Raw genomic sequence first — 13,547 nt, 5'->3', positions numbered from 1 at the left:
CAGAATAAAGGGCCTCAACAGAATTCCAGTAAACTGATGTTTAAGAAAAAATATCAGGGAGATTCCAAGACGAAGTCTCAAACCACCGAAAACCGAGGATAGTTCAAGAAGTCTGAATTGACTTTTCATCAGAGCTCGTGGTCCCTGCCCTGGCCCGTGTTCTCTTCCAGAAAGTCTGAATCTCAACTTTTCTCTTTTGCAATAGATTGTTTCAGACAGTTGGGTCCTGAAAGTCATTCATCAGGGTTACAGATGCCAGTAGGAGGAAATTCCTCCTTTCTGGGGAGAGGAGGGAGGGTGTCATTCCTCATCCTGCAGATCAGGCATCTTGTTTCCAACTGTTCTTCATCACATGCTGTCCCAAGGAATGATAGAAACAATTCCTCTTTTCCTGGTTGGAAAGGGATTTTATTCAAGGGATGTTCCTAGTAACAAAGAAAGAGTATTCTCTGAGACCAGTTATGGAGCTTTCTTTCCTAAACCTGTTTGTGAGATGCCCATATTCAAAATGTTGTCGCTTGCCAACCTGTTACCTTTTTGTAATCTTTCGCGTTTCTTGGTAAGATTAGATATAAAAGATGCTCATCACATCCCTATACAGCCAGACTTCAGATGTTTCTTTAAGGTTTTGTGTCTCTGGATCACATTGTCGATTATCTTCCTTACCCTTTGGACTATCTACTTCACCAAGAATGTTCAATCTATAGGGTATACACATTTTTCATATTTACACAACTTGCTTATCTTTGCAAAGTCTTTTTCAAGATGTCAAGAATCTGTCTTGGGTGAAAGATCTCTTACACATACTGGGATTCCAAGAGAATATTCAAAAGACATTCTCGACTCCCTCACACAAAATTGTGTTCCTGGGATGTCAACTGCCCTCTCAGTTCAAAGAGCTTTTCTTCCACAGGAAAAAATAAATACATTTTTGTTTAGATCTGTTTCTAAAGTTTTCCACTGAGACTTCAATCACTGCAAGGGAATGCCTCAGGATTTTGGGTCTCATGGTATCTGTGAATCTGATTATACCCCTGGCAAGTCTCCATGAGAAAGATACAGTGGTATCTGAAATCATTTTTGTCCCAGCATCAACATCTCTTATCTTTTCAGATCCCAGTGCTGGGGTTTGTCAGAAGAGAAATCTTTTGCTGGGGACAACAGATATCTTTAAATCCTGGTTTCCCCTTTTCTCACTCCAAAGTAGTCGGGTACCACAGATGTTTCAGACTTTGCTTGGGGAACAGTTTCAGGAGGGATAAAATTGCAGAGGGTGTGGGACACCAAGAACAGACACAAGCACCTAAATAAGGAGATGGTTGCCATAATCAAGGCACTCAACTCTCTGAACATTCTTTGGTCCCGGGACCACTTCAAATGGTTGCAGACAATACCACAGTCCAATCAAGGGGGAACCAGGTCATGCTCTTTTTACAGACTAGCTATGCTAACTCTGGATATAGCTTCACAGCACAATCTCACTTTACAGGCATTCTGCATTCTTTCAGAGCAAAATTGCATGGCAGGACCAATGCAGACCCTCACTGGAAACTAGATAAGGGGGTCTTCCAAGATATGATCCATCTGCGGGGAATTCCTCAAGTAGACCTCTTTGCCTCCTATCTGAACAGTCAACTAGCAAAATTCTGCTCCAGGACTCCATGAAAGAAGGCCTATAAGATGAATGCCTTTACTTTTTTTGGACAGGAATATTCCTGAATGCCTTTCTACCCTTTTCACTAATATACAGGGTACTAATTAAGATTCAGAAGGAATCCCCCAAGATCATTGTGGTGATTCCATTCTGGCTCAGGCAACCTTGGTTCCCCCTTCTTTTGGAAGTGGCCAAGGGCAATTACCACAAGCTTCCTCACAGACTGGACCTACTCACACAAGACCAATGGTGTTTGATACACTGCCAACATCAGTTGTCTTCAAGTGACTACCTAGATGATAGGTACTTAATTACTTTTAGACTCCTGTTTTCTGAGGACGTACAGCAGATACCAGTGGAAGCAGAAAAATGTGCTACTCGAAAGTCTGATATTCGCAAATGGAAAAGGTTTCTAGTTGGTGCCAGCAACATAACTGGCACCCATTCAGCGCTAGTTGTTCTCTGGTCTCACAATGTTTGTGTGAGTTACTAGTCTATAGCCTTTCTTATTCCTCTTTAAAAGTTCATTTATCAGCCATTTCAGCATGTCTGCCCATGGATCCTCCTCTTTTGGTGCAATTTCATGTCAAAATGTTCTTGAAAGAGGTTTTGCATAAGAAGCTTCTTAGAAAACTGGTGGCCCCTCGTTGTATTTTAGTGTTGTGTTAGAGAAGCTAACACTTGCTCCATCTGAACCAGCAAATCTGGCTGACTTGATGATGATCTCCATGTTTCACTGTTGCAGTCCTGACTTGTGGGATTTTCTGCAGTGGAAGCCCTTGGCCGGCCCGACTACCAGAATAAAAGTCTTCCCTCCTATGATCAGTGGACACACTTGACTGACATCAGTACTGTGGGGTGTAAGTGGAGTCTGCCTACATCATTACTTCAGTTCTTTCTTGCCATCAGAGCCTGAAGCAGACAAAGTAGTATGCATGACATAGTGAAAACTTCTAAAGTTAGGAACCCTATTGGGGAACTCTTCCCTTTCCTAAACTAATGTCAGAGAAAGTTAACAACTGCCTCCATTGTGGTAAACAAATTCCACATAGGGGTTGTCATACCCTCTGCGTTACTTGTTTAGGCCCTTCCCACAGTGTCCCCAGTTGTAGTTTCTGCACCCAGTTCATCTTCGGAACTATTTGGCATAGGGCAGACATTTAGCTAGATTTGTTAGCGAGTCGCCTTAATCTCCACATGGGATGGCATCCGTTCCACATCCCAACATTGATCTGACTAAACGCAAGTGGCCTAAGCTCAGGCCTTCTAAACACAATTGTTCAGCATCAGATAGCCTGCCAGGACTGTTTTTTTGAGAAAGTTGGTGAGGTGCCTTTGCAGCCCCCTCCTGCAATCAAGGTAGTGGAGAAGGCCTCTACTGAGACCCTTTCTGATGCTGGTTTGCCATGAGAACAGTCGACATGCCAACCAGTTTTTGATCGCCATTCATCGGTCAGATCCAAAATTTTTCAGCAGGCCTCTGCTTCTGGCTAACACAGCACTACCATTATACCTCAGAGGTATTCCAGAGTCTGTGTTTGACACCCCCAGACCAAAACAAAAACCTACTCCAAGAAAATCTTCTCTTCTTTCCATCCCTTCCAGCTCTCAGTCTCAGAAGGAATTAGTTAAACTGGCAGAGGACTTGCTTTCCCTGGTAAGGGGTAGACTCCCCCCCCAAATCTACATATGGGAAAGGGAGAAAAGTCACTATCTTTGAGATTCTTTGTAACCCCTTTGAGACCAGGCAGCACTCTGACCAGGAGGGCTCAACCCTTGTAAATGACTTTTCCTTGTCCCCCTTTCAGGAGTCTGACTCAAAGGAAACCTTACCTTCGGCCTCCCCTCCTGAGGATCTATCCTTTGGGGAAACTTTACAATCCCTTGAGGAATTTTTACATTGGGAAGGTCAGATTAAAGAGTTGGGGATTTCCTTCACCTCCCAGAACTCAAACCCCTGGCAGTGCCCCTAATTTTGGAGGTGGTTGATGATGTGTCGCTAGAATCCTCTTTTAGACCAGACTTCCTTCCCCCTGCACCCAGAAAATCTGACAGTTTATACAGGGTTATGGCTTCACATAAGCACCTTTTTAATAACCCTTCAGCAGATCCACAGATTTGTGGTCCTGGACTCCAGGGTTCCAAAATCAGCACACCCAAGAATCCCCTGCCCAGTGATATATAGGATAGAGGTCTTGAAAGATTTGGCAAGAAAGTATACACTTCTGCCACTCTGTCTAGTAGGGCATGCCAAAAACACAGAGTCACTGCAGGAACAGATGAATCAAAAACGTTTGACCATTGAAAATAAGGCCTTATATCAAGAATTAATGGACATTTGCAGTTCCACTTCACAAGTGATCAACTATGCCGTGCACTGTGGGTTTGATATTTACAGGCTGCTAGCAGGGCCACAAACACTGGGTCAGTCATTAGGAAGCATGCTTGGCTAAGAGAGCAAGACTTTCTAGAGCATGTAAAGTCCAAACTTTTGGATGCTCCCTTGGATAAGGAGTCGCTCTTTGGCGGTAGAGCAGTAGCAGTAGAGTAGTAGTAGTATCCTCAAAGAGGTGGAGGACAGGGCTGAGTCAAGGCAGAAAACCAAACCCCTTGTGCAGTGCAGCCCCCATGTTTCAGCAGGAACTACTCACCAAGCTCTGTATCTTTCCTTCCCAACCCACTACAGGCCAAGGGAAAGGGGCCACACTCAGCGCCAGGGACTCAGCCAAGACCACTCATCTTCCCCATCATCAGGGTCTTCCCCTGTTCAGGTCCCTGGGAGGGAGCAGTAGTGATCCTTTCATGGCATGTAGCCCTCCCTGTCCTACCCCTCTCCCTCAGAAGAGAGCGAGTGACTGTCACTTTTCAAACAGTCTTTCCCTTTCTCTTTTCAGGCATAGGACTTTGTCTCCATCTTTTGCAGAGGTTTTTGACCTTCTCCTCTCTTAACCTATGCCCTACCTTAAGGCTTTCTTAGGGACCCCAGTCCTCAAAGCGCACTTCTTGCTGGATCCCAGTAAGGGATCTCACCGAAGATTAAATGACCGCCTCAATTGTCCTCATTCCCTTAGCTCGTCTTCACATGAGAATGCTTCAATGGTTACTTTTGACACAGTAGTCAATTCTAGAACTACCAATGAAACAAAATCATAACAAATTCATGCAGAAAAGATCTTCAGTGGTGGATTCACTCTCCTCTGGTATCTCAAAGCCGCCACTTTATTCCTTCCCAACCCAAAGCCACAGTGACCATGGGCACTTCCCAGAAGGGGGGGGCATTATCTTGGGAAAACAGTTCAAGGCATCTGGCATCAATACAAGGTCCTTAAGTCCTCTGTGAAAAGACCCATCTCCACCTTAGGATCTAAATTTTGTGTTGTCACAGATTCTCTGTCCTCCCTTTAAACATTCTAGCTGTGACTTAAAATTTCATTCTTGGAAAAAGCTGTTTTTAGTGGCTATCACCTCAACAAGGAGAGTTTCAGAATTACAAGCTTTATCTGTCAAACCACCATACTTGATTTTTCATAAGGACAGAGTTTCTTCATGCACCAACCCCTCCTTTCTGCCCAAGGTTGTATCTGAAAGTAACCTCAATCAATCTGTTGTGTTACTGGTATTCTTCCCAAATTTTCAGAATAAAGGAGAATATTCGTTACATCTATTGGACGTTCGTAGATGGTTACGTTTTTTACCTACATAGAACTGCACAGTTCAGAAAATCAGATCAGCTATTTGTTTCCTTTTCTAACACTAAGAATGACTTACCAGTGTCTAAGGTTACCTTATCCAAATGGCTGTCTGAATGCATTTCATTTATGTACAATTCTAAGAGCAAGACTCTTCCAGAACCTGTCAAAGCTCATTCCACCAGGACGATGGCTACTTCTTTAGCTTTCCAGGCAAGGCTGTCTTGGGCAAGCCCTCGTACCTTTATTACTCATTACAAGGTAGGTTTGGCCTCCAAGATTAGAGCATCCTTTGGTTCTATGGTCCTGAGGAATATTCTCCCATGAGCCACCCAAGAATCAGGTAACTTGGGATGCGGTCCCACAAGTGAGAATAATAGCGAGATTGACAACATCGCATAAAGAAGTTATATACTTACCATAACCTTCTGTGTGTGTTGTCCATCTCCGCCTTTATTCTCACAACCCATCCACCTACCCCCTGCCTACACTCTTGGGAGACCAGATAGTAGTAATTGGATATCCTTTGGACTATATAGCCTCAGAAACCACTTTTTTTTCTTGCACTATAAATATTTTTACCTATAACCTTAATTCCAATAATGTTTTTCTCTTATGGCCAAACAAGATCTGAGGGTTTAGGGAACTGCATTATGGGTAAGGTAGTATGCCCACAAGCTTTGCTAAATGCAGATCTGACCCACAAGTGAGAATAAAGGTGGAGATGTACAACACACATGGAACATTATGGTAAGTACCTAACTTTTTATATTCATACTTTCTGTAGTTTTTTTAAATTCTTTGTGTAACATAGAGCTTTTCTCCCCGGGCCTCCGGCTCAGTTGGATACCCCCTGTAAACAAATAAAAAACAAAAATAAATAAATCCTACCCGAGGGATGGGGGACCACACAGATGGAACTCTTCACTATCCAGGAAAACACACAGTGGAGCTACAGACACCTTCTTATTCTCATGGGCAGTGCTTTTCAGTTAGGCTTTCATAATGCCCTTTTCCCAAGAATACCCAGAAATCACAAAACTGATGGATGACTTTATAGCACCAGTTTGTTCATTTCTACTCTGATACCTACTTCGCCTTAGCATTCTGCTTAACCCTCTCTTTATAAGCTTAAAGCATACTTTCTTAATCTGTCTATTAGCTGTAGGGTTTCTCTGTCGGTTGGGGGGGGGGGTCCCTGTGGCTTCAGTGCACTGACTTCGGAGACTGAACTTAGGGGGGATCTAAGTATGATCCTGATGACACCCCCCCCCCCCCAACACACACACACACACACACACACTCCCATGCATTAGCTTGTGCAGGACTTCAAGAAAAGCCAGATGGCCTAGCTCCAAAAAAGCCTGGACAACATAATAAGAAGGCTTTCATGCTGGGAGTGCACAGTTCCATCAGAACCCCAGCAGGGCTAAGATCGCTGTTCTCCAGTTCTACTCTTAAATCTTCTTTCACTAGGCCTTTCTCACTCATCCTGCAAGGTTTACATTTCAGCTATTTCAGTGTACTTCCTTTGCGCACACCTACCTTTGCTCACCGTCTGATAGGGCCTTCCGCTCATAGACCCCCGGGTGAACTCATACACCATCTTGCTATCTAAACTTTGTCCTAGAAACGATTCAATCTTCTGACATGGAACCCTGTCTGCTTATTACCTGTCCATCCACTGAGGGAATCTCTGACTATGTAGGCAGTCAGGCTTAACCCTATCATCAAACCCAAGCTGATGACTGATCTTTTCCTTTTTCTAGCTAGGAACCTACATCTCTTCTCTCCAGAGCCTCAGTATGGAGGGAAGGGTACCCTACCTTTCTCAAAACTTCCATAGGCAGCTACCCTACTACATGGCCACTAGAAAACTCTTCAGAATTTTCTGGCCAATGGAATGTTACCAGTGCTACCCTCAATGGAGGAGATCCTGTATCTTGCAGGCCATTCCCAAAGGGTTGTATCTCTGTCTCTCTCTCTTTCCCGGTACCCTCTTTCTAAATCATCAGGGAAGGAGGTCTCCTGTTTTTGTAAGGGCCTTTTCCATTAAGGCAGCTGGGTCCTTTACTACCTCCCTGAAGAGCAAACATATCAAGAGAGAAAGGAGCTTGCCATCTGATCTTCTGTACCCTTTTACATCAGACACTACATCTGTCAGCCTTTTTCTACTCCAGTTCAGTTTTTGCTTCTAGTTCCTTCAAAACCTCCCTTTCTTATTCTGCTTCACCACCACTACTCTTTTAAGCTTTGGGAATCTTCCCACAAGCCAGAACTGCAGCAGTGAAACACGAAGAACATAGTACATTTGTGTACACGTACCATAAATGTATATGTTTGAATGTATTCACTGTTGCAGTCATCTTTCCCTCCCTCCTTCCCCCTATAGCCTACAGGGTAGCTATTACTTTTTTTCATGTACCAAGAATCTCTACTTTACACGACTACCTGCCTAGGGATCCTTGCCCTCTCCATCTGGCCTTGACTTGCTGCTACTGTTGGGGGGGCTCCGAACTACAAGGGGCAAGAAAACAACTGACGTAATGATGTAGGTGGACTCCTCTTATACCGCAGCATACTGACGTTTATCAAGTGTGTCCGCCGGTCATAGGAGGAGCTAAGATTTTTACTGTGGTAGTCGGGCTGGCCAAGGGCTTCCACAGCAGGAAATCTCACAAGTCAGGACTGCAGCAGTGAATGCATTTGAACATCTACATTTATGGTAAGTGTACATAATTTACTTTAACATGAAAAATGGTTTTACTGATTGCTCTGATCTCTGCGAGAAGGGTGTCTAAGTTGTAAGCACTTACGATGAGTCAACCCTATCTCATTTTCCACGGGGACAAGGTTACTTTTGAGAACTAATCCTTCTTTTATGCCTAAAGCGGTTCCCCAGTTCACTTTAAACCAGACTATCCATTCCCCTGTTTACTTTCTTGAACCTAAAAATGAGGGAGAAAGGATGCTACATACCTTGGATGTCCACAAACAGCTCTGGTACTATCTTGACAGAAATAAATCTTTCAGCTATTCATATCAATTTTTCACTTCTTTTGAAGGTAAAAAGAAATGGCAATCTGTGTCAAAACAGACTATTTCCAAATGGTTGTCTAAGGCCATTACCTTTTGTTATACTCACCATAACAAAACTATTCCAGGCAGGATCAAGGCCGACTCTACCAGGAGCTTGGCTTCATCTTTGGCTTTTTTGGAAAGGGTTGGATTCTAAAATTCTAGAAGCTGCTACTTGGTCCTGTATATTTTTACAAAGCAGTATAAGTTTTGAGTAATTTTCTAGGTCTTGGTTTAGCTCTAGATCAAGCTTTGCTAGGAACATTCTCCAGGGGCTCCTGGACCCTTCTTCCACCTCCCAAATATCTTTAGCAGTGTAGCCACACAGCTAAGGCTTCTGCAGTAGTGACCAGTATGCTGAACATAGTACAGTTGTATAAGTAAACTTGCCATAACAGTAGCGGTTTGAGTGATCACTGCTGCAGTAGCTAACTGCCTCTCTCAATCCCCTTTGTTTTTTTGGTGGGCTTTCTATGTCAGGGTGTGAACATATATTTTTTGTTGTTCCTTGTATTGTCCTTTCAAGGCTCAGCCTTCCTGTCTGTTTGAGCAAGAAAGTTCTGAAGGGCTTTATTCCCAAACTTGTCTTTTAGTCGGCTTGGTTTGAGCTTTTTGACAGTTTGGGTGCATGGAAGGTGCCCTGAAGCTTTGGAAACTAGCCATCTGTTATATCCTTGTCAGAATATGACCCATACAGCTAACACTACTGCAGCAGTGATCATGTTCAACTTAGAAATGTACCTTTTCTTCCCTAATCCCCAAAAATAGTTGGGGGGCAAGAATCCTGTATTCCATAGATGCATGTCAACAGCTGATCTACTCTCTGTGTTGAGCTAGATCTTATAAAAAAATCAGACCAGCTATTATCTCTTTTTGCAAAAAAGAGTTTAACAGTGGCAAACAAGCTCTTTCTAAATGTTTAGCATATTGCATCAGTTTTTGTTACAAGTCCCATTACAGGGTCCTGAGTCAGGCCTCATTCCACAAGGGGTATAGCTGCTACCCCTGGTGTAATGGGGTCTGACCACAAGGGGTACAGTTTATACTACTGCTTTCCTCAAAGAGATTAGTGCACAGTACATCTTAGAGGAAACTACATTGTCCTCATTTCACATTCTTTCAAAACTCTGCAAACTGGAGTGATATCTGATCAGTGGCTAGATTTTCCACTGCTACCCTGAAGGGCAGTCTCCAATCCTCCTCTGATTAGTGAGCCAGCCCTCTGGCTGGAAGGTCCATCTTTGGAATTCTTCCCTATAGTGATTCCTGCAGCAGTGATCCAAATGAAGGACATAGTGCAACTTGTCGTAATTGTAAATGTTCACCTGTGGTCACTGCAACAGTCCTCTCTCCTTCTTACACCCTGTACTGTAATGGCTGAGGTGGGCACCAAATGTACCACTTCATCCCTTGAAACTCACACTCTCTGTCTCTCTTGTCCTTTTTCAGATTCCCTAGAGTGCTTGAATCTGTCAAGTCACAGACTGCATCCCTGGACTAAGTCTCTGCTAAGTAGCTCATGGTGTGGGTGTGGCTCTGCCCTGGCTGAAGGCAAAGGGGAACCACAGCTGTTTCAGGCGGTTACAGGTACACAAAGATGTCTGGTGTGAGATGGCATGAGCCTAGTCATGAAGAATGGCTCTTAGCTCTAAATGTTAAGCCTGATGTTGGATGTAGCCAACTGCAGAATCCCTATAGTGATGACTGCAACAGTGACTACACTTGAACATCTATAGTTACAGAAGTTGCCTATACAACTATACATTCCACACTTGTATTCTTTTCGATTTAAGCCATTTTTGTGCATATTTGCTTCAGTTCTTTGCCCATTTGTAGATATAGCATCAATCCAACTGGATTTGAATCCAGTGACTTCACTTGAAATAGAAGCTTCCAGTCCTTGTAAATATGTAAATTCTGTGTATTAGATGTAGGGTGTTGGATCATCAGGATGACTTTGAGTAGTAGTTGTATACTGAAATTGAGATTGATGCAGTGTAAATTACTGAAGATCTCAAGTCATGAGGACTGAACAATATGTGGAATTCAAAACTGTTGTTGGGAGAGGGAAGCTATGAAAATATTAAGTGTAAGTGCCCTGAAGAAAGGCTATCTGTGGAATTGTGCAGGTGGAGAATATGGAAATGGGTAAAAGTCCTAAAGAAAGGCTGTGTAATTATGTCATTGGCTTTGCAGCTGATCCAGTATTGTATTCAAGTAATTTTGTTATGTTTTTTATTCCTTATTTTTCACCTTCTTCCAACAGGTCGCAGACAATATCGAGATGGGCCACTCAAGCTCCTGGGCCGTCTCCCCTTGCTTTCACAGGAAGACCTCTGGGCAGCAAATGGACTTCCTAACCGTCTGTGCTCTTCTGACCATCTCTCTCTAGTAGTCAAATTTGGACTGGATCCTGTTGTATCATGACTCTCTCTCTCTGGAGAGGGCTGAGTGTCTTTGAAAATGCTACATTTGAATTGTAGAAGCATACATACAGTGAAACTGAACTCTTTGAGTTGCTGGGGACAGTGAAAACAAGAAACTTAATCAGTCACTGTTAGCAATTGAGAGATGACATCAGATCCAGAGATGCTCCATTCTAATGGTCTCAGCGGATAAAACATGCATTTCAGTTGAAGTGGAATTTGACAAATCAGACTCCATAAAGCAATTGTCTTGTTTAATTGAACTGCTACAGTATCTCAGATCTTGTCTTCTTTTGATGTCTTACCCTGCTTTATAGGGCATATATGTGTCAGAAGTGGCCTAGTTAAGATGAGCTGTCTCAGTACAGATATGGGAAGGAGGATTTGTTTGTTTTGCAGCCTTTCATCAGTTATGACTGAAGTACAGAATCAGGTGTTTGCTCAGAGCCACATTGAGAATGTCAAGACTACATTTTAGTGCAGGATGAGACTCCATAAACTGCACATTGTTATGCCATCATACTGGATGTACTACTCACTGGTCAACATGTTTCACAACACTGCCACACCAGCTTTTGATTTCAGAAATGTACTGTAGTGATTTGTCAGAGCCGTGCTTTAAGATGCAATCACAAAACTGGAAAAGAAAAAGATAACTAACTACTGTTAATTGGCTGCTTGCAAAACAATGGGTGTGGTATGATTGTTAAACTACTTCTGTTAATAGCTGTAAGATATTCATTTATATTGAAGGGTCTTCTGCACAACTGACTGGATGAAAAAAACACACTTGTTTCTGACTGCATTTTGCACCAACCAGCAATGCCTTTTACTCTAGACTTGGCTCATCATTCCTTCTCAGTCTTTGTCCGTCTGTAGCCACTAGCTGCTGTTAAAGGTGGCTATGAAGTCTGTAGTTAACATGATGTATAGCAGAGTACCACGGTTTAATGCTGCCATTCTGGAGAACATTGCTTTTTTCATATTGTCTAGCCAGTTGTGAATATTTCTGCACATCTGCAGATTAGTTCTTACCATTGGAAATGGGCAGATAAGTGGATATTTCCAGTTTAACAGAAGCGATATTAAAACATTGTATTATGACGTACATATGTTTTTAACCCTGTTTGTAAAATGAACAGTGAAGTATATTGTAACCAGAAAGCAGAAGAAGTTGTATATTCTTATAGTTCAGTCTGTGCACTAGTCTTTTTTCAGTGGAGAAATCAAATTGTTTGGAACAAAATGAGCTGCTGTTTAGCCATAGGATTGCTAGACGTCCGTACCAGGAGAGGAGATTTACCTAATTATCCAACTAATGATAGAGTCATTATACTGTATAAATGCTGTTGCTTTAACAGGGTTCTTTCTTACTACTTTATCTTCAGAGTAATAGCATTTTACATGATTTACCTAACATTACCTAGAAGAATTATGTCTTACTTTACGTGGAGGGCACTTGCAGCAGTACAGTGAATTACCTTCTGCCTCTGTCATTTGTCTGACCTGTTTTTCAGTCAGCCAGTCAGATGTCCTCCTGCATGAGGATAAGTGCCCTCTTTTGGGCTATTGTTCCTCCTTTTCCACAGTCACCATATAAAGCAGTGCTATCTTCTGCTATTTTCATTTTCATTTCTTCTGTGTGTTCAGAATCATTAACTGCTTGACTACTTTTTCATGCCTTACTAATTTGGATATTTGGCTCAGTTTATAGTCAGCAAGTGTTATGTCTTCCCTAACTCAAAAAGAGAGCTGTATTAATGCTATTTATTGAGTTAAAGCAGTTTAGTGTCATCCTGCTTACAGCTGTGAACTAATGTCCATGCAGTAAGCAGATTGCCCCTGTAGGCTTTTACAGTATATACATTTCTTTGACATTTAGCTTTTCATAATTTTCAGCACTGGGGTAGGTTTTTCAAAACTACTGATGAGACTTAAAGGTTTGAAATCTTTTATGTAACAGTACAAATTATGACAGTGTAAAAAAAAAAAAAGACTAAAAAGAAGATTCAAAAAGTCTAAAGTGCAAACGATTTCTGAAAAGGCAAAAGAAAGTAGAAAAGTTGGGAAGTGGGGAAAAAAGATAGAATAAAAAAAGAAAATAGTTTAGGCATCTGGCTGTTATGGGAAAAACACCCTTAGAGTCTATCAGTACAGTGAAAGCATCTTTTCAAAAGAGGTGATCATGGAAGCATTGCCTTCCTTGCTTCACGAGAGAGTAAGACCAAGCTGCCATCACTGTGGAACGTCACAGAAGAGTCCTCTTTAAAAGAAAGTCACTTTAAAGGTAGTTTCAGCTTGTGCACCTGAATATTTAAGAACTGAAAAGGACAAAACTCTTGAAAGAGAGAGGTATATTTATGGTGTTTCGTAGGACTGTTTCAGGTTTTAAAATGCTTGCAGAGCATTTGCCTTTGCTTTCCTTGTCAGGCCTTTGCTAATCTGTGAATCAGTGCAGGCCTTGTAGCATGTGCTGGCAGAAGAGCATTTCCAGATGGTTCAGGAGGCATTCCCAGGCCTCGCTGAATTTGGACTTGCATGCATTATACTGCTGCATGTCATTGGATGAAGCTTAGTGTCAAAAGTGTGAGACCCTATTCTGCAAGTCCTAGCACTTCAGAATATAAACTGTGGTTCTCCAAAAAAAAAATTCCTCAAGTTGGGGTTAAGCCTTGTAAGCAATTTTGCAGAGGGGCTTCA

General features: G+C 42.4%; 1 protein-coding gene across 1 annotated transcript in view; it reads left to right on the top strand.

Annotated features, from left to right (window-relative positions):
• ANGEL1 (angel homolog 1) overlaps window positions 1-12,036 on the top strand; it is a gene marked incomplete in the record, with an annotated part of 1,002,072 nt that extends 990,036 nt beyond the window's left edge. Inside the window, 1 exon segment of the mRNA XM_044073897.1 lies at window positions 10,688-12,036. Coding sequence (XP_043929832.1) covers window positions 10,688-10,848 — 161 coding nt within the window.
• Between the last annotated feature and the right edge of the window lie 1,511 nt (window positions 12,037-13,547).

This window comes from Protopterus annectens, chromosome 6.part0 (assembly GCF_019279795.1).
Source record: "Protopterus annectens isolate FY-2018-M chromosome 6.part0, PAN1.0, whole genome shotgun sequence".
Taxonomy (NCBI): domain Eukaryota; kingdom Metazoa; phylum Chordata; order Ceratodontiformes; family Protopteridae; genus Protopterus; species Protopterus annectens.
The sequence above is the reverse complement of the archived record's forward strand: the minus strand, read 5'-3'. Positions and strand labels throughout refer to the sequence as shown.